At 52.4% G+C, this 19,129-nt stretch overlaps 1 protein-coding gene across 1 annotated transcript in view; it reads left to right on the plus strand.

Annotated features, from left to right (window-relative positions):
• RCOR1 (REST corepressor 1) overlaps positions 1 to 18,333 on the plus strand; it is a 92,310-nt gene extending 73,977 nt beyond the window's left edge. Inside the window, exons 6-12 of the mRNA XM_054567745.1 lie at positions 576 to 694; positions 2,828 to 2,906; positions 6,705 to 6,899; positions 12,645 to 12,722; positions 12,942 to 12,999; positions 13,630 to 13,859; positions 16,973 to 18,333. Of these exons, the coding sequence (XP_054423720.1) occupies positions 576 to 694; positions 2,828 to 2,906; positions 6,705 to 6,899; positions 12,645 to 12,722; positions 12,942 to 12,999; positions 13,630 to 13,859; positions 16,973 to 17,014 (801 nt within the window). The 3' untranslated portion in view covers positions 17,015 to 18,333. The remainder of the gene's footprint in view (positions 1 to 575; positions 695 to 2,827; positions 2,907 to 6,704; positions 6,900 to 12,644; positions 12,723 to 12,941; positions 13,000 to 13,629; positions 13,860 to 16,972) is intronic.
• The last annotated feature ends 796 nt before the right edge of the window (positions 18,334 to 19,129 follow it).

Consider the following 19,129-nt stretch of genomic DNA (forward strand, 5'->3'; position numbering starts at 1 on the left):
TGGCTGCTGGGGGACGAGGGGCCGCCTCTCCTCCAGTACGAGTCACCGGAGTAAAGCCGTGCCTGGCCCTTCCCCACTCCACGGCAGGGACCCCGCCCCCGCCCAGGCTCTCCTGAAGGGACTCTCCAGAAGACAAGTGCAGGGCACAGGCCTTGGGGTGGAGGGCTGGCGATGTGGGGCCCTGCCGGCCTGGAGGAGGCCGGCTTATCTCTCACACTCTAGGGTGCTGTTTGATGGGCTCCTACTGCGAAAGCTTACTCACATTTACAATAGTGCTAAAACGAAATTGTTTCAAATAATGCGAAAGTTTTGTTAGAGGCTGGAGCTGTGTGAGAACCCTGGCTCATCTTAACCTGGCTTTACACTCTTTCATTGGCTGCGTTTCACTTACAGTCACACTTAGCATTTGAAGACGTATGGATGAGCGTCCTTTCATGGTTTTTTCCTTATTGGAGAAGAGCCGTGACTTAGGACGTTTCTGAATGCATGAGAGTGATCCTAATTAAGTGTATCTAAGCACATCTGATTCTGAGATGCTAGCTTTGAATCTAAAGCCACTCATTTTTTATATTTAGCTTCCTGATAAGTCTATAGCAAGTCTGGTGAAATTTTACTACTCGTGGAAGAAGACACGGACTAAGACCAGCGTGATGGATCGCCACGCTCGCAAACAGAAGCGCGAGCGGGAGGAAAGGTCAGTGGTGCCTGGGGGTGCAGCCCCCGACCTGGGGACGTCTGCAGTCACTAGAGTTCTGGGAGCTGGGGACACACGACAAGGAAGAGCAGTGCCGGGTCCCTCCCAGCAGCTGCCCTGCCCGAACCAAACCTCACGAACACACTTCGCTCCCTTGCAGGGAGCTGTGCGAAGGCCTTGGCACTGCCCTGCGCGCCCCCCTCCCCGCCCCCAGGCGCCTCTCCTTGCCCTCTTCCTTCAGTCAGGAGGCTTCCAGGTTGGATGCGCAGACTTCCCCACAGGCTCCTTCGTGCCCCTAAGGGTGTCTTCAAACAGGAGGGACCTCGTTTCCTAGGCTGACACTCATTTGGTATGCTTGTCCAGAGGCATTCAGCACAGTCATGTTTGGTGCGTTCAGGATGCCAGTACAGTTGAGGTCTCCTTCCCTTTTTGACCATCTGTTTCGTGTATATGAATGAGCGAGCAGCATGTCATGGTTTCTTAGTAAGCGATAGTCTTCGGGCGGCTTAGCTGAAGGACACGTCTTCGTCAGCACGTCCACAGCCTTCTGTGCCGAGTGCCACAGCGTCGGGGCAGCCGTGGGCCCGCGTCTGGGAGGAAGCTCAAGCTCGGCGGGGCAGGCGCTGCGCACAGCTGCCCAGGCCCCAGCCGGTGCGCCCTCCCCACCAGCTCCTCGGCCCTGCAGGCAGAGATGGCAGCAGCCAAGATGCCGGCAGACAGCGCACGGTTCTTCTGTTAGGCTGGTGTGGTACAGGTGGCTATTTAAAGTTACATTTTCCACATTTTCTATAACATACTATTTTTATAAATTAGTAATAATTTGGCCAATCTCAGAGGAGTATTTTATAATTTCAAATAAAAGAGATTAACATGTGGGAACAGACTGAGTTGAGGGTCACGTTGGGAGAACCCAGGCCTCTTGGCCCAAGCAGGCCGTGGGAGCGGTGCTGAGGGAGCCGCCGGAGCTCTTTCCAGCGGGCAGGGTCTGTGACTCCGTCGCCCTAGACGCCGCTGCCTGTGTTTGGTCGTCAGCCCACATGCCAGCGGGCCTGTTCGTGGATCAGTACTCCTCTGCCCACCGAAGAAACGTGGCGTACCTGCTTAATAATGAGTTTAGCGCTGGAGCAACTTCTGATTGAAATCTTTTATTTCCATTATATGTCAGGTCTCGTTTACTGTGTGTGAGTTAAGTTTGTCACTACAAACAGACGCAGTCTACTCGGCTGAAATCAGAAATGAATACTAAAACAGATTGGGGTTTGTTGTGCTGAGTATGACGTGCCATCCCAGGAGGTCTCTGCTCCCCCGCCCGCAGGCACTGCTGCCCCTCGGTGTGGACAGGAGGACGCCTGCCGTGCGTGGCAGGAGCACCCGGAGCCCTTGGCCCTCCGACGGGTCCTGCCTGGGGTAGCCGTGGCAGGGGTGGCGCCGAACTGCCTCCACCCCAGGTTCTTTCTTTTCTTTTCCTCAGCCAGAGCAGAGACTGCCTCAGGCGCGGGGCGGGGCTGCGGGGCGGCACAGGGAGGCGCAGGGCGCAGTGTGTGCGGTCACTGGGACGGACTCCTGAGACCGGGCGGGATGCGGGCACTGGAACCGAGTGCTGCGGGGCCCATGCTCCCGTTGGGAGCAACGCTCTTACCTGCCACGGGGCTGGTGTCCCTTTTCTTTTTTTTAAATAAAATGCACTGCGTAGAAGAATATAAGCAAAAGCACTATGTCAGTGCGAGTGTCCTTTTTGAGATGAACTTAGCTTAGAATCCTAGTTGTCCCTGCCCCCGCAGAGCCTCTGTCCTGCCCAGACTTGGGTGGTCACAGGGGAGCAGATGGGGCATCTTGCTCACAGGGAGCTCGTTCCTGGTGCTGGGGACTTGATTTTTGGACAGTGTCTCAAGTATGTCCACAGACCTGGTCTGGGAAGTAGAAACCTGTGTTAATCGTTGATCTTAATCATTTAGACTAAAAGAACTGTAGAATTGGTATTTTTATATGAATTGTAAAATTTTTTATCTCAGCAGTCTGAAAACATACTAATTTTATATTAAACCTATCATTGAATCAGTTTATTGCTTATATTTATATATTAAATAAAATTAATACAAAGTAATCTTTCAGTAACTTTTCCTTGTCTTTCAGCGAGGATGAATTAGAGGAAGCAAATGGAAATAACCCCATGGACCTCGAGATTGATCAGAATAAGGAGAGCAGAAAGGAGGTATTTATCTCCCTGCAGGTAGATGGATGTTACTACTAGTTCATAAGCAAAACCTTTGTTCTTCTCACTTACTCTACTTTACTATATTAAGTGCTATATCATACAAGGCACCATGGTATGACATTTTAAACAATAATAACTTGGCTTTATAGAACTTAGAATTGTGTTTGCCAAGAAACCTGAGTAAAGGAAGTCTTTTTGTTAAAATTATATTTTTTTAATTATGCTATTACAGTTGTCCTGGTTTTCCCCCTTTACCCACCTCCACCCAGCGTGCGCCACCCCCCACCGCCATTGTTCCTGTCCACGGGTCATGCGTACAAGTTCCCTGGCCACTCCATTTCCTGTGCTGTATTTTATATCCCCATGGCTATTCTGTAACCACCTATTGTACTTCTTAACCCCCTCCCCTCTTTACTTTTATTTCCATTATATGTCAGGTCTCGTTTACTGTGTGTGAGTTAAGTTTGTCACTACAAACAGACGCAGTCTACTCGGCTGAAATCAGAAATGAATACTAAAACAGATTGGGGTTTGTTGTGCTGAGTATGACGTGCCATCCCAGGAGGTCTCTGCTCCCCCCGCCCGCAGGCACTGCTGCCCCTCGGTGTGGACAGGAGGACGCCTGCCGTGCGTGGCAGGAGCACCCGCAGCCCTTGGCCCTCCGACGGGTCCTGCCTGGGGTAGCCGTGGCAGGGGTGGCGCCGAACTGCCTCCACTCCCTCTTTACTACCCCTTCCCCCCAACGCCCCCCCCCCCCAAGCTGGCAACCCTCATAACGCTCTCCCCGCTGCGATTCTGTCTCTGCTCTTTTTCGCTTTTAGTTTGTTTTTCAGTCAATTGTTGATAGATACGTATCTTTGTCATTTTATCATTCATAGTTTTGATCTTCTTTTTCTTAAATAAGCCCCTTGAACACTTCATAAAATAATGGTTTAGTGACAATGAACTCTTTAGTTTTTTCTTGTCTGGGAAGCTCTTTATCTGCCCTTCGATTCTAAATGAGAGCTTTGCTGGGTAGAGCAATCTTGGCTGTAGGTCCCTGCTTTTCATAACTTTGAATATTTTTTTGCCAATCCTTCCCTGCCTGCAAAGTTTCTTTTAAGAAATCAGCTGACAGTCTTATGGGAACTCCCCGGTAGGTAACCTTAACCACTTTTCTCTTGGTGCTTTTAAGATTCTTTTAACCTTTGGCATTTTAATTATGATGTGTCTTGGTGAGGGCCTCTTTGGGTCCATCTTGTTTGGGACTCTCTGTGCTTCCTGGACTTGCATGTCTGTTTCCTTCACCAAATTAGGGAAGTTTTCTTTCACTATTTTTTCAAGTACATTTCCAATTTCTTGCTCTTTCTCTTCTCCCTCTGGCACCCCTATGATGAGAATGTTGGATCTCTTGAAGCTGTCCCAGAGGCTTCCTATACTATTCTCATTTTTTGTATTTTTTTCTTCTTCTTGTTGTTCTGATTGGTTGTTTTTTGGTTTCTTATGCTCCAAATGATTGATTAGATTCTTAGCCTCATCCACTCTACTGTTGTTTCCCTGTTAAGTTGTTCTTTATTTCAATTAGTGTAGTCTTCGTTTCTGACTGGACCTTTTTTATGCTGCAGAGGTCCTAGGAGGTCTTAAAGGAAAAAACCGCATCGAAGGGGTATGGTTTGTCTGGGGCTGAGTCCTCGGCGCCGTCTGCTGAGCTGCCATCTCAGGCTGTTGGAAAGGCGCGGCTGGGAGGCCCAGGCCAGCGCGGGCTCCTCCTCTCCGCCTGTGGCTCCTTCCCAGCTGTCGCTGGTCTAGGGCTCTGCACATGCCGGCTCAGCGGGCGACACCAGAGGGTGACACCAGAGGGCTGCAGCGCACACCTCCCGTCCCTCAGAAACTACTGCGCAGGCTGCCCAAGGACGCAGGGGCCATGGATCCCTGCAGCCCTGGGTGACGCTTGTAAACTGCCTGCTGAGAACAGGGGCGATGGGAGGGTCTTAGCCTTTTGAAATGGGGGTGGCAGTCTTTTCATTATTGTATCCATTCATAAAACTGAATAAAGCCTGTGTGAGACCCCTGTGAAATGATTTTAAACACACAGTCACTGTGAACATCTCGGTGACTCTTTCCAGGCCACATCCTTTGTGAAAAGTGTATGTCTGTGCCCTTAATTCTGAATAAGTACTTATGTTCAGAGCACTATAAAATGGGATCTTAATGTACATGTAAAATTGTATAACCTTTCAAGTTTATCTTGAACGTATTTGACATCAAATATGTTTGCATGCACCGCTGGACCTTACTCCACTATACACGCCTTTCACAGCTGAGTGAATTAATTTCTGTGGGTGTGTACAGTCCTCTGCCCCTGCTTTTTGCTGTTACAAACAGTGCTGGCATGCTGCTCTCGTAACTGTAGTGTTTGTACACTTACTCTTTCCCACTAGGATTACTTTCTGTAAGTTGAGTACTGGGTCAGAGTGTTCTAGGTACGTTTTTAAGGGTGCTTTTGGTATGGAGTGTATCACCGGTGGGAACCTCGTCATTCCTTCCTCGTGGCACTTCTGCCGGTGACTTGTGTGAGAGTCCAAATAACAGGCTGATCTCAAGGGTTAGCTGCGCTAAGGTTGGGAGACCAACTTAGAGTGGCAGTTTTTAGTGACTTTGTTTTGATGGATTGTCTTTAGGTCCTTTCTCCACCCTCCCCCCCCACCCCGATTTGTGGTGGTTGTTTTTTTTTAAGTTTATTTTTTATTGTAACTTTTTTCTATTAACTTCTTCAATGAAACATTTTAAATGAGAGAAAAGGGTAGACTTCGTGTTAATCTCTGTAGTTCTTATTTGTATAGCTCAATTTCTGATTCAAGAAGAAAAACGGTTAAACAAGTGTTTGCTTACACACTGAAGCGTTCCTACACTAGTCCCACGGCCGCAGGCCCTCTGGACTGAAGAGCCACCCACCGTTCCAGCGCCTGGTTCCCTGCCTGCTCCCTGCCTGCCACGCTGTCCCGTCCCTCTCCCGGAGCAGCCGCAGGACCTGCTGCTGCCAACAGAGTTGGCGTGGCTTTTTACCTTAGCCTTTTAAAGTAGGAAGCAGAAAGCCTGGACCCATTTTCAGTTGTATCAGCATTTGCTGACACCCTTGCCAATACTCTTAACAAGATGAGACTACGACCAGTCACCTAAACTTGTTGTTCTTAAAGTGGTCACCAGTAAGACGGTATCCTTTCCTGGCCTTGGTTTCACTGCAGTTCATTTCTGGAGGTTTTGAATTTAGAGAAAACACTTTTAAAAAGGAGCAGTAGTCGTGCATTTAAAATGACAGCATATATATAGTGTTATATTGAATTTACATTTTTTAAAACTCCCATAAAGATGTGAAGAATTGAAATGAATCTTTATGTACTGAATTTGTGCTTTCTATGTTCATGTGTCCGTCTGTATCACTAGAGACTGTCAAGATAAAATAGCTCCTTGTTCATACGTGTGTGTACGTACACACACAGCTCAGCGGAAGAGCACAGCTCTTTTTCTCCCTGTGTCACTCCCGGGAGCTGCAAATGGGCGCCGTCGGGGGTGGCCACGGAGAAGGGCGTGTCTGTGCTGGAAGGGACGGGCCCACTGCCGAGTGATGGGCCAAGTCTTGATAGCCGGTGCTCTGTCTGTTGGTTGCCTGTTAGAACTGGAGATGGTGCTTGTGATAGAGCCTGGTATTTGCCTTAGGTTGTTTGGGGCCATGTTAAGGAAATAATGCTTATTATTGTCCATTTGGGATTTTAATTCTACTAGCATCTCACTTACCAAAATACGTGTCTTGTGCAGGTGCCCCCTACTGAGACGGCTCCTCAGATCAAGAAAGAAAAACATAGTACTCAAGCTAAAAATAGAGCAAAAAGGAAACCTCCAAAAGGAATGTTTCTTTCTCAAGAAGATGTGGAGGCTGTGTCTGCCAATGCCACTGCTGCTACCACGGTGCTGAGACAGCTGGACATGGAATTGGTCTCAATCAAGCGACAGGTACTCAGAGCTCAGCCCGGGGTCATCCTGGCTAGTTCTTGAGAAGTGTTTTATTTTCCACACATGTGGATGTTCTCTGTCCACAAATCTCAAAAGGGCCTTTAGTTTCTAAGGAAGTGGACAGGAGATCTTAAGTACTGGCCACTGATTTTTCTTTAAATTCACTTTGAAATCGATGTTATGTGTGTGTGCATAAAAACAGTGTGCGCGCACTCACCGATTTTCACATGGCGAACACGCCCCACTAACCTCTCTTCTGCACCAGGAAATGGAGCGGTGCCTCCCGAGCCCCCTGCTTCTCCTCCAGTCTCCGCGGCTCCTCTGCGGCCGGGACCCTTATACCCTCTGGCTCATCCCCACCTTCTCCAGTTTGTGGCTGCTTTTCCGACTTGTCAAACCATAAATTGCTGTTGCCTGTTTGGGGACTTCATATAAAAGTGATATGACGCGGTTTCTTTCGCGTCTGGCTTTCCTTCCGCGTGTGAGAGCCATCCACGCAGCACAGAGCCGTCGTTCCTGTTCTTTCTCCCTGCTGTGTAAATGTCTCACAAAATGCACTTTTGTGGATTCTTTCCCATCTTTGCCCATTGCAAATAATACTGACATGAACACTTCCATGGGACTCTGGGTGCACTGTGCGTGCGTCCTGGTGGGGTCTGTGCCTGAGAGCGGGATTGCCGGATCAGGGAGCACGCTGGTGCCGCCTCTGAAGGCTGTACCGCGCAGTCGTCTGGAGTGTCCTGTCGGATTGGGCGGGTTCTGTTGCGTTGCGTCAGCTTCCTGTGATTCTTTGTGGGCAGTTGTCCTGTGCGTTGTGAGATCTTTGGCAGCATCTTTGGCCTTTACCCACTAGATGCGACTAGCGCCCTCCCCCCACCAGCAGAATGTCCCCGAGCATTGTGGGCGTGACCCCGGGAGGAGGGGGACACAGAGCTTCCATTTCCCACTCGGAGGCTGGTCTTTTTCGCTCTGTTAATGGTATCTTTTGGCAAACAGAAAACCTTAATTTTAAGGTAGTCTAGTGTCTCATTCTTGTCTTTTATGGTTGGTGCCCTTTGAGTTCTGCTCAGGAGCTCCCTTCAGGCATGGAGGTGTTCTGCCGTGTGATCCTGGTGCTGTTTTGCCTTTCCGTTTTGATCTCGATCTTCCTGGCAGTGTTTTTCTGTGTGTGTTGCTACATATGTAGTCAGTATTTGCTTGATTGTTTTTCTATATGGCTGTCTAGGTAAGTGGGGTCTTTTGCATGGTTGGGTTTGGGGTTTCTTATCAGTTCCTTTGGTCTGTCTGTCCATTCTTCACCAGTACGTACTCTCTGATTATAGGAACATTATAAATCTATCTCATACAATACGTCCTTCATGATTGTCTTGGCTCTTCATGGCCCTTTGTCGTTCCATATAAAGTTTAGAGTCACCTTTTCAATTTCCCAAAAAATAATTCTGCTAGAATTTTGATTGGGATTGTATTGAATTTATAGATCAAAATAGAGAATTGACACCTTCTGATCCATGAAATGACATGTCCCCCCTACTTATAGAGCTATTTGATTTCTGTTTCGGTGTTTTCTAAGCATAGGTCTTGTGTATCCATTGTTAGAGTTGTCTCTAGATATTTGGTACTTTTTCAATGTTACTGTAAAGGATCCTTTTTTAAAAATTAATCATTTTTTACTGTGTATGGCTGATATGAAAAATAGCTTCTTTTACTCTTAATTTTGCATAGTACATTAAAACCGAAAATTCTGCCGAGTAGCCTAATCTCCTTTTATGTGTCTCCTCTCTCCCCGCCTCACTCCCCCTGGAATTCAAGGCAAGTTGTGGATTGATGGTTTCCTTTCAGTTGTTGCTCTTCTGACTTGTTAATCTTGATGGTTCCCTTGGACAGTTAAGTAGGAGGCCAGCTGTCATTTCAGAGATGAGAAGAGGGTCAGGGGCCCGGCCTGTCCTCCGGTGCCAGGAGGCAGCACAGAGCAGGGCCGGGCGCGCCTCGTGGAGCCAGAGCCCTGGCTCCTCGCCTTGGCTGCTGGCACAGCTGCCTTCTGGTCTGAGGAGAACCACTTACCTTCCTGGGCCTCCTTTCCAATGGGAGGTTAGTCCTGGCCCACGCGGCCTCCCCGGACGAGGCGGGGCCCCGGCCGCTGTGCGAGCACCTGGAGCTCCGCCTGCACGGGAGGAGCCTCACCTCCCTCTGCGAGAGGCCCCTCCGCTGCGTGCGCCTGCAGGGCTTCTTCCACAGGGCTGTTACTGCCTGTGCCGTATGAGCAGTGAGAGCGCGTCTTTGGTTTCCAGAGCCAGGGTCAAGAGCAGGAGCTTTTTATTTGAAGGTAGCTACTTACGGCTCACATTGTTGAGAGGGCTTAGAGTCCCACTTGCTGACGGAGGAGGCAGGTCGTTTACTTCCCGTAGCCTTTTAGGGCTCCTGACGGATGCAGTCGGGACTCGGGTGACAGTCAGTGACACCGTGACGTTTTATTCTGAAGGGCCCCATTTAGTTGTAGGTGAGGGACCTTCCGCCTGAAAATGACAGAAAGCCTGGCTAATATCAGCTTAAACAATGACGGGTCTATTTTTATCAAATAGCAAGAAACCCCGCTGTCGCTGGGGCTGGCGGGCGGTCGTCGGCTCAGTGGTGCTCGCAGGGCCCCGATTCTTCTTTCTACCCGGCGCCCGTCGTGGATCGGCCTTTCACCTGGCGTGTCGCATCTGCCCCGTCGGGCGCTGCGGAAGCCGTTTCGTAGCCCTTCCGCGGCGTGCAGGGCTGTGAGGCAAGGAGACGGAGGTGGGGCTGCCCTGCCTGCCCTTTTGGCTGTACCAGAAACCCCTAGACTTTTCTCCACGCTAGAGCTTCGCTGTATGGCTGCGTGGACTAGTGAGAGGGGCTGGGAACGTTAGGTGGTCCGGCCAAGGGAGCCTGTGGCAGTAGGTCTTCCTGAGCGCAGAGTAGAACGGTCCGACCGCAGAGGGGAGTCACTGACCACAGGGTAAAGCGGAAAAAAGGAAGTTGTGTTGAACCAGGAGGTCTAAGTAAGGCACAAGGCCAAGTTGGCCGATTTTTTTTTTTTTTTAATCCTTTAAGTGATTACTTTCGTATCCTGTTTCTTACCTGGCTTTTTGCCCCTCTGGCTTTCTTTTCACTTGGCATTCGCTTATTCTTACATTAGTGAACACTGGATACTTTACTAGGGAAAATGCATCAGGAACAGAGGTGTAGGGTGATGAGGTCAGAGCGAGCTCACTTTTAGTTCAGAACCTGTGGATGTTTTGCCTTATTTATTTATAAATGGATGTTTAGCCATTTATTTAATTTCGTGTTTCTTTATTGATTTTAGGGAGACAATGAATGTGTTTATTCAAAAATGAAAAGCGCTAGGGACCGAGTCCCCTAGTGCTTGGCACAGCAGCACCCTGCTCCATGGAGCTGCGGGAGGGGCCCCTCCGCGGCCCTGTGTGTTCAGGAGTCCGTGCGGAATTCAGGAGAAGCGTGGATTGTCCTGGCCATGCCTTTTGATGAGGGAAGGGCAGTGAAAGCCTAGGTACAGTGACTTCCAGCAGGTGTGTGGGGAAGATAATTTGTGAGAAAATGAAGAAATTACACTTGATCAAAATTAGGCCTATGGGGAACAGACACACTGCCTTCTCTTTCTCCCACGAAGACATGTGGGCGTCTGTGCAGGGCCGTCACCATGGTGCCCGACGGCAGTGCTGGGCTCCGGGGCCACGCCTGCAGCGCCACCGGGCAGCCGGGGCTCTCCTGCCCACTCGGTCGCCGAGCCACTCGGCTCTGCACTATGTGCGGGGCCTGTTTTCTGTGCGGGAGATCGCTGTCTGGATACGGGGGGAAGGCTGTGTACGCAGGAGCCTCTTTGCCACCGTCCCCTTCTTCTGGGTTGTCCCTTGCTAGTTGCTCTAAGCAGGTCAACTCAGGAGTCCAGTTAGATGCTCTTAAAGGAGACGGTTAGGGACCTCGAATTCTGGGCACCTTATAGGTTAGGAACTTGTTTGCTTTGGTGTTCTTACTTCCTTTAGTTTATTTAGTTGTTTTTTTCCATACCTTTATAAAAGTTTTTCATTGTTTTAGTCTTCCAAAGAAGTGCCTGTATTTATTTCCAGGGCTTAGGAAAGGAAAGAAAGCTCTAGAAAAAGGAAATTTTGAAATAGGTCTTCAGTGACGCCAGAGTCAGGTGAGGGGCAGGTTCAAGCTGTCCCCCTGCCCTCGCCGGGGGTCCCGTCCGGTGGCGAGGCCGGTTCTCCCCCGTCTCTCAAGCAGCCTCCTTTGGGTGCCGTGGACGGCCCGAAGGACTCCGCGCGCTCAGCCAGCCGCGTCACCCTGCCCCAGCTCTCTGTCGACAGAACTCCACAGCTTCCAAGGACTTTCTCCGGGGGGCTCGTTCCAGTGAGAGCCTGGTGCTGCGCCGTTAGGGGCGGGCTGCCGAGGGTGTGTCGTTGATAAGGTTGCACTTAAAGTGTGATCGTTGGCGGTGTGGCGGTGAGAGACGGGGGCACCTTAACCTCAGCTGGCCAGGGCTTCACCCCGTTGTCCGCGGTGCTGTCAGAGCCGCGGCACTCCCGCGGAGCTTGCCTGTTCCTCCCCGGCGCTGCGGCCTCGGTGACCCCCCCGGCGGTCTGGTCCACCTTGTGCAGCAGCTCGTTGGCCCCACCCTGCCCGGGTGCTCTGCAGACACCGCCACAGTTGTGGCCGGGCCGCTTGCCCCCGTGGAGGCGGTCGCTGTCCCCGGTGTTCCCAAGTGGCAGCCCAGGGGAGCACACAGACCTGCCACACAGCTCACTGGCGCTGTGGCCACGGTTCACTGCGCAGAAGCAACGGGTCCTGGCTTCCACATGGCAGCGCAGAGGGTGGTGCGGGACACTGGGACTCACGCACGCAGGTGGAACACCTTCGTGCCAGCTAGTTACAGGTTTTGGTACGGAGAGAGGTCATGTGGGCATCCTTAGGGGATTGAGATACACACGAAGACGTTCGGCTGTCCTGGGACCACTCTGATTTGCGAGAGCTTGTTGATCAGAAAGATACCCTTGCCCTGGGTTTTGCCACGAGGTTTTCATGATCTAGGGGCTGGAGGGACTTTCCTGAACTCCCCCGCGCACAGGCTGCGGTCGGTGCGGCATGGAGGTGCCCAGGACGGAGCGCGTACCGGCAGAGGTGTCTTCCAGGGGCGCCCCCTCCTGCCAGAGGCCCCCTTTGCCCTCCAGCCCTTCCCAAGCCGGGCCGTGCCCCTCACCGGCTGGTCCTTCCGGGCGTGTGTGGTGGTTCGGAGGGCGCGGGCTCTCAGGTCATCTGAGAGCCAACAGGCGGCATTGGCACTGGGACGTTGCCGATGGTCTGTAGGCTCGTCCAGCAAAAGTTCCGGTCCTCGTTTTCTGTCCCCTTTCAAAGCTGCTGATCAGCACTGACTTCTCAGTGTCAGTGACTGGTTTCACTCTCCCTGCCGTAAGCCATGGGTATTTATGGGGCCAGGAAGGACATCCGGTTTCCCTTCAGCCTCACTAACTCCTGCCTTGGGTTCTTCCCTGATGTCAGATCACTGTCCTGTCACTTCTTCTTGTGGGTGCCCAGTGCGCAGCCCCCAGGGAGCACAGAGCTGGGCGGCCGCCTGCGCCCAGCCCTGCCTCTGGCCCCGCCCTGGTGCTCCCGGGAGGGTGCCACCTGTGTTCCTGCACACCGGCCCACTGCCCCTACCGTGCTCAGCCTGTTCCACTTTTAAAACAAAAATCTTTTCTCTCTTAGATTCAGAATATTAAACAGACAAACAGTGCTCTCAAAGAAAAACTTGACGGTGGAATAGAACCGTATCGACTTCCAGAGGTACGATTATGTTAACCTCATCTCAGAAGTCATAGCCCAGTTTTATGTGTTTAAGTGTAATATCCATGTAATATCTCTCTGGTATACACCTATTAGAAAGAGAAGTATAAACAGAAATTTGTAAACCTAGTTGATGTTAAAATTCTGATATGAGAAAAAGATTTCATTAGCCCTCGTAAGGACGTGCGGCATGCTGATGTGGCTCATTTGGACATCCAGGTCATTCAGAAAAGTAACGCGCGCTGGACCACAGAGGAGCAGCTTCTCGCCGTGCAAGGTATGGGGGGGCCTCCTCCGAAGGAGCCTCTAGGGACAGGCGTGCCCCGCACCGCGCCCGGCACGCGGCTCCCGGCTGAACAGATTCTGGAGGATCAAGTTCTGGCAGCAGACAGCATTTTAACCCCATTCCTGAGTTCCCCCTGGGCTTGCCTTTTTCTTTTCCTGGGTCTCACAAGATGTAAAAGTAGTGTGTGGGGGTGTCCGTTTTAAAGGTGTGAGTAGTTCATCTTGACAGCTCTGTGTGGGGTTGGGTACTGAATAGTCAGGAAGCACAAACCCCGAAAAAGCAGACAGAGCATCAGGTTTTGGAGGCGTTCCAGCCCTGGGGGCCCTGAAAAGACAAACGCAGGATGTCCCCAACCACGGAGTGATTGCTGGGGGACCTCGGGGTCCGTGTGTCATCTGATGACGAGGTACAGATTTCTGGGTGACAGGGTCACACTGAACTCTGATGAGCCACCCACAGAATGTATCTAGAGTGCTACTTTTTCCACGGGTCTAAAACACGAAGGTAGTGCCTGCTCGTGAAAGCCTGTATGTTTTCTTATCTGGATGTGAGTAAGTCTCTGTTGTATGTGTTTTTCACTGGTTTTCTCTTGCATTGAAAAATGCTCTCTTATGTCCATAGCCATCAGGAAATATGGCCGCGATTTTCAGGCCATCTCAGATGTCATTGGGAACAAATCAGTGGTACAAGTGAAAAACTTTTTTGTAAATTATCGACGTCGCTTCAACATAGATGAAGTTTTACAAGAATGGGAGGCCGAGCATGGGAAAGAAGAGACCAATGGGCCGAGCAACCAGAAACCTGCCAGGAGTCCGGATAGTTCGATCAAGGTTTCCGAAGAGGATGATGAGGTGAGTACGGAGCTGCGGGCGCTCTCCTCTGCCAGATGCACGTTCCCCTTCTGCTTAGTTTGCTCACAGATGACCTTGTTCAGCAGGGGAAGGGTTCTTAGATTTTAGCTCTGTCGGTAACGACTTTTGCCTGTAAACACTTCTGCCTGTACGTATGTGTTCAATTAATTTTTTGTTACTGTGTGTATCACTCACATTTGAATTCCTGGGCAAATTCCCGATTTCATCCTGGTTTCCCAGCCACAGAGTGGTCTCCATCACCACTGTTTCTTGGGTGCAGCAGAGCTCTGCCACCGGACTGTCAGCGGGAAGTGCCTTGAGCGGCTCCCGCAAAGCCAGCCCGTACAATGTGCAGGTATCTCACCGTGAAGCCGGCTAGCTCACTGGTGTGTGGGCGCAGCCAGCCAGCCAGGAGCGCCTGGCCCATCTCTGCTGTCCGCCGCTTCCAGCCGCGGATGTGTTCCGAGCTGACATGTTGATGGGCACAGTTCTGGATGTCGTGTTGGCTGGGACTTCCAGGACGGTGGCCCCGAATCTGCCAGCCCAGCCAGCAGAGATCAGGAAGATTGTTGAGGCTGCAGGGCGCCATCTGTCACCTGCCTGCTTCCTGTGACAGGACTGTGGCCATTTCCTCACATGTCGCCCGACCTGCCCTGCTGTGTATCTGCCCCTCACTCCCACAGAAGGGGTGGGAGGGCTGGGCACAGGGAGAGATCGTTGCCAGTCACGTTTTGAGTTTTTTCCCTGACACAGTGACTTAAGGCTTAATTTAGCTTTACAAGGAAAGTCGCTTTCCCACCTGAGCCTTCCAGCCACCACGCAGGGATAACTTGGAATGCCCTGTTCTCCTGTCGGAGCTTCCCTCCGAGGAGCCTGGCTGTGGGGCAGCCCAGGGGCCCAGTCCGGCCTGCGTGTGGGGGCGCCCCTTGGCCAGAGAGTGCCGAAGCTGACGCGCTGTGTTAGCATCGGATGCCCTGGAGCCTTCCTCCAGAGAAGTCTTTTTGTGATCGGTGTTGCCAGTGCGCGTGTCCCCCGAGTTGCCCTATGAACAGCCGGCCTGCGGCCCCGGAGCACAGCAGCATGGCAGCAAAACGAAGGTGTTCTTATCTTTGCCAGTGGTTTTTGTCCTGGTGCTAATTGCCCCTTTAGCAGCAAGTTAACTTCCTGAAGCCCTGGACTCAACCTAGGAAGCATAGAAAGACGAGGATGCCTGTGGACAGAGTGTAGGAATTAGCGAGAAAGGAAGCGCTCCTTCGTCAGCCCCAGGAGGGAAGGGCTGGGGAGCTGGCGCTCTTCCCTCAGCAGGTGTCCGCGAGCCGGCGCTGTCAGGCGGCAGCTCCGGGGGTCGGTTCTGGTGCCTCTACTTTGCTTTCTTTCCTTATTTCTGGTTCATTTACGGGCAGACTTAGATCAGTCAATTCCTTTTTCTTCCTGGTTAGTCAGAAGGCCCGCCCTCAGTGGCCCGCTTCCCCGGCTGATTTCACAGCACAGCACGCGCAGCACCTTGGTCTCCGCCTCTGGTGTGGGCCCGCCCAGCGGCGGGGCTCTGCTTCTCTTCGGCGGCTGGTCTTCTCTGTGTCTGCTCTTCAGGGAGGGTGGTCTCACCTGTGCGTAGTCTTCACGTTTCCTTTCAGGTGGTTCGCCTCTTTCACCATTTCTCTCACATGCGCGCACGCGCGCACGGGGAGCGAGTCCTGGCGGGTAGCTCAGTTGGAGCGTCGTCCCACTACGCGAAGTTTGCGGGCTCATACAGGAACCAGCCTGTGAATGCGTAACTAAGTGGAACAGCAAACTGGTGTTTCTCTCTCTAATTAATAAATTTTAAAAAGACGCACGCTTCACACACCTGGATTTCCTTTTTTCAGTCCATTTCCTATTCTGCTTCTCACAGCAGAAGCCCTTCTGCCCCACCGCCCTGGTGTCCCCTCCTCCATTTGCGGGGAAGTCCCCCGTCAGGGCCGCTGTGGGGCCGCGCCCCGAGGGCCTGCGGGCAGCTGTTCGAACGCTGCTCACGCCTGCTTCCTCGCTGCTCTGGCAGGGTGGCCTTGGGACCCTGCGTCCTTGTTTACTTTGGAGAGTCCAGCCCCGAGAAAGCTGTGTGCAGGGTCCGGCCAGCCCCCCGGCCCCAGGTTTCGCGCTTATGCCGCACGGACGGGAAGGGGATGTCAGGGCACCAGGAGCCCCAGCACAGGGCGTCCTCGCGTCAGACCCTGGGCGGGCTCTGCAGAGACTCAAATCAAAGCCCATTTTACCACAGGCAAGTTTTGTAAACAGGAGGGAAGGAGTTCCTGGGCGTCTTGTCATCCTCACAGGCACAGGACGTCAGACCTGCTCTTTTCCTTCAAGGCTGAGGCGGGAAGGGAGCCACGGGGCCTGAGCTCCTGAGACCTGGGGTTCTCTGGGGCAGCCAAGGTCGGGGTGTGGGGTGGGGGGTCAGAATGGGTGCGGGCGCCGCTGACACTGACGGATGGGAGAGAAGACTCTTAGCTAAAACCGGAGCTGGATCGCACGTAGTGGCAGCGAGTCATCGCCTGGTCTGACTGCAGTTTGGGGAGCCGGCTTCGCCTGGGACACACACGGCCGGTGGTTAGAGCCTGAGACACAAGTAGCCCTTAGGCGTGGGTCTGGGACTTGGGTTTGAAAATGAAAGTGGAGGGTTAAATACCTGGGAAGCTTTTAAAGAGGGTCCTGCGATCTCAGGGGTCTCGGGTACCCTGTGTCCCCATTGAGTCGGGGGCTGTTTGTTGGCTGAGGTAGTTGCATGGCGGCCCCTCCAGCCAGTGCTGATGTCCCTGAGGATAACTACTTGCCGAGCACGTGCCAACTGCCCTTTTTAGCGGGGTCTAGTTCATCCTGCGTGGTAGACACCATCATTGGGTACATTCTGCAGAAGCAGACAGTGGGGCTCAAAAAGAAGAGCTCACGCAAGCGGACGCAGCTAGACAGTGGCAGAGCCAGGATTCGAGCCCAGGACCTTGGGTTGTAGAGGCCACGCTGCCTCTGCGCTTGAGCGCTTAGAAACCGACGGGTGGCTGCCCTGCGGTCTCCAGGCGGGGCAGCCTCCCCCTCCCTCTTGCCTGCTCTTTGATTCTTTTTTCTCCTCCTTTCCTCAGGCCGCGTCCGTTCTTGACGTCAGATATGCATCTGCCTCCTGAGGGACGCAGGCAACTTCCGCACTCGGTATGGACCACTGTGTCACCCAGGATATCAGGTGTTACACGGCATCACCTGGCCGTCCGCATCGCATCTCTGTGGACAACAGCTATTACCAAAAAAGGCATACACTTCCGGTCCTCGCTACATCTGCCTTAATTCTTTGCTCGTTCCTCCATGTCGGCACCACTTCCCAGAGAGCTCCATGCGCCTCTCGCTCTGCGTGCGTGCGGGGGATCGCATGGCCCGCACGCGCCCTGAGTCGGGACCGCCGCCCCGGGCGGAGCGCCAGAGCCCACCGATGGCAGCTCTTCCTGCCGGCAGCTCCAGAACAGGCAGCCGACTCAAAAGGCACGATGCTGTCCCTGCATGGCCTGCGGTTTCTCCTTGTGCATAACGCCCTTTCCAGAGGGGCTGTGGCCCTGTTGGCCTCCTAGAAAGTTTCCCTTGTTCTTTTCTGAGGCGTCCACCTGAATGAGATCATGCTTTTTTGGAAATCACAGTGTATTGGCAGACTGCGTTATAACCTTTATTGTGCCAAACATCCTGATTCAACTCTCATTTCCCTGACAGTAGGGTATAATTATGGTTTATAAATCGAGTTCGCTTAAACCTCTCCCTTCTCCCTTCCCAGTTGGTAGAAAGCTGATTTGCAGCAGCTCTCTTTGGACACACAGCTAAAAAGGAACGTGGACCTCAACACTTTCTGCCTTCTGCTCCCAGCATTGTGGCCCCAGACGGGCGCCGCCCCTCGCCCCCGCCTCCCCGCCTCTGCCACCCGACTCCAAGAGATTTGGTCCGTACCACTGTACCTGGTGCTTGTATATTGGAATTGGTGCCTTCTCCTTTTGGCAACCACGTTATCCATCCTGTTTCTGTTTCAGTGTCTTATTTCTTCTTTAACGTTTACTGCTTGCCAAAGACATCGCTGAGATCGGGGGATGGGGGAACTTGCTGCAGATTCTGACGGTGCAGATTTTAAATGTCAGGTTCACGTGACAAAAGGTAGTAGACTAGCTGGTGAGGGTTTTATGAAAGTACACATGGGCCCCATCCTCTTGCATGCCTGGCCTTTTACTCGTCACTCCACAAACCCTTTGGTCCTTCGTGTGCCGATGTGACCACAAACACCGCCCTCTCTTCACAGTACAGTACGAGCCAGAGGAGTGAGCACTTTGTCGGTTCTAGTGAGTGCAAGGTGAAAAGGGATGGTCTGCAGCATGGCATGTGCTGCCTTTTGGTTGGACTGGGAACAAGGGGAATGTCTCCTCAGTGCCCCAAGACTTCCAGGATCACTTCTCTCTCAGCAGGCGTGGACCTGCCCAGGGGCAGTGGGCAGGGGGTGCCGGCGGGGGGGGGTGGTGACACTGGTATCTGGGATACAACGTCGCCCGTCCCCTGCCTACAGTCAGCTCAGCCTGCACTACACAGGCTGAAGGAGCTTTTTGTTTTGTTTTTGCATCATTTAAATACTTTTCCTGCTTTCAATACCAAAAAGAAAAAAATGCAGATGCTTTAAGGCGGCATAAACAGAATTCTAAGAATTTAAAATATGCAATTAAAATTTGATGTGTTTTGACTCTGAAGCACCTTGCCTTTTTTTTTTTTTTTTTTAAGTCAGCTGGCTTTCTCTTTAGGAAGAGGGTCAGCTAGAATCATAGGTTTTTTTGGAATTGGACGTGCTTTTTTAGGAATCTGGACAAAGGTCATTCAGAGGGAGGGAAGTAAACGGGGACTTTCCCAACAGGCATCATCTTGTCCCTGCGCTCAGTCGCCTGGGAGTCAGGTAAGAGCAGACAGGGAGCAGCGCCGGGAGGGCAGAGGGCAGAGGGCAGCCACAGCTCCTGGTCCGGCCTGGACGGGAAGCAGAGGAACGCTCGGAGCCCCGCGTCCAGTTCCCTTGGCGGGATGAGCCTGCTGGGGACGCAGAGGGCGGGAGCGCAGGGAGGGGAGGGCCTGCGTTTTGCACACCGCTCCAGGGGGACACCAGGCGCAAGGAGAGGCTTTAGTTTTTCCTTCCTTCTCACAGCCGCCTTCCTCTGCGCAGGGGCAGGGACAGTTTCCTGCAGGGGCGCTCGCTCTGCCAGCAGCTCTCTTCCTCCGTGCCCGGGCTGTTT

Source organism: Pteronotus mesoamericanus, unplaced genomic scaffold (genome assembly GCF_021234165.1).
Source record: "Pteronotus mesoamericanus isolate MK-2021 breed Mesoamerican mustached bat unplaced genomic scaffold, CSHL_Meso_final contig_192, whole genome shotgun sequence".
NCBI classification, from domain to species: Eukaryota; Metazoa; Chordata; class Mammalia; order Chiroptera; family Mormoopidae; genus Pteronotus; species Pteronotus mesoamericanus.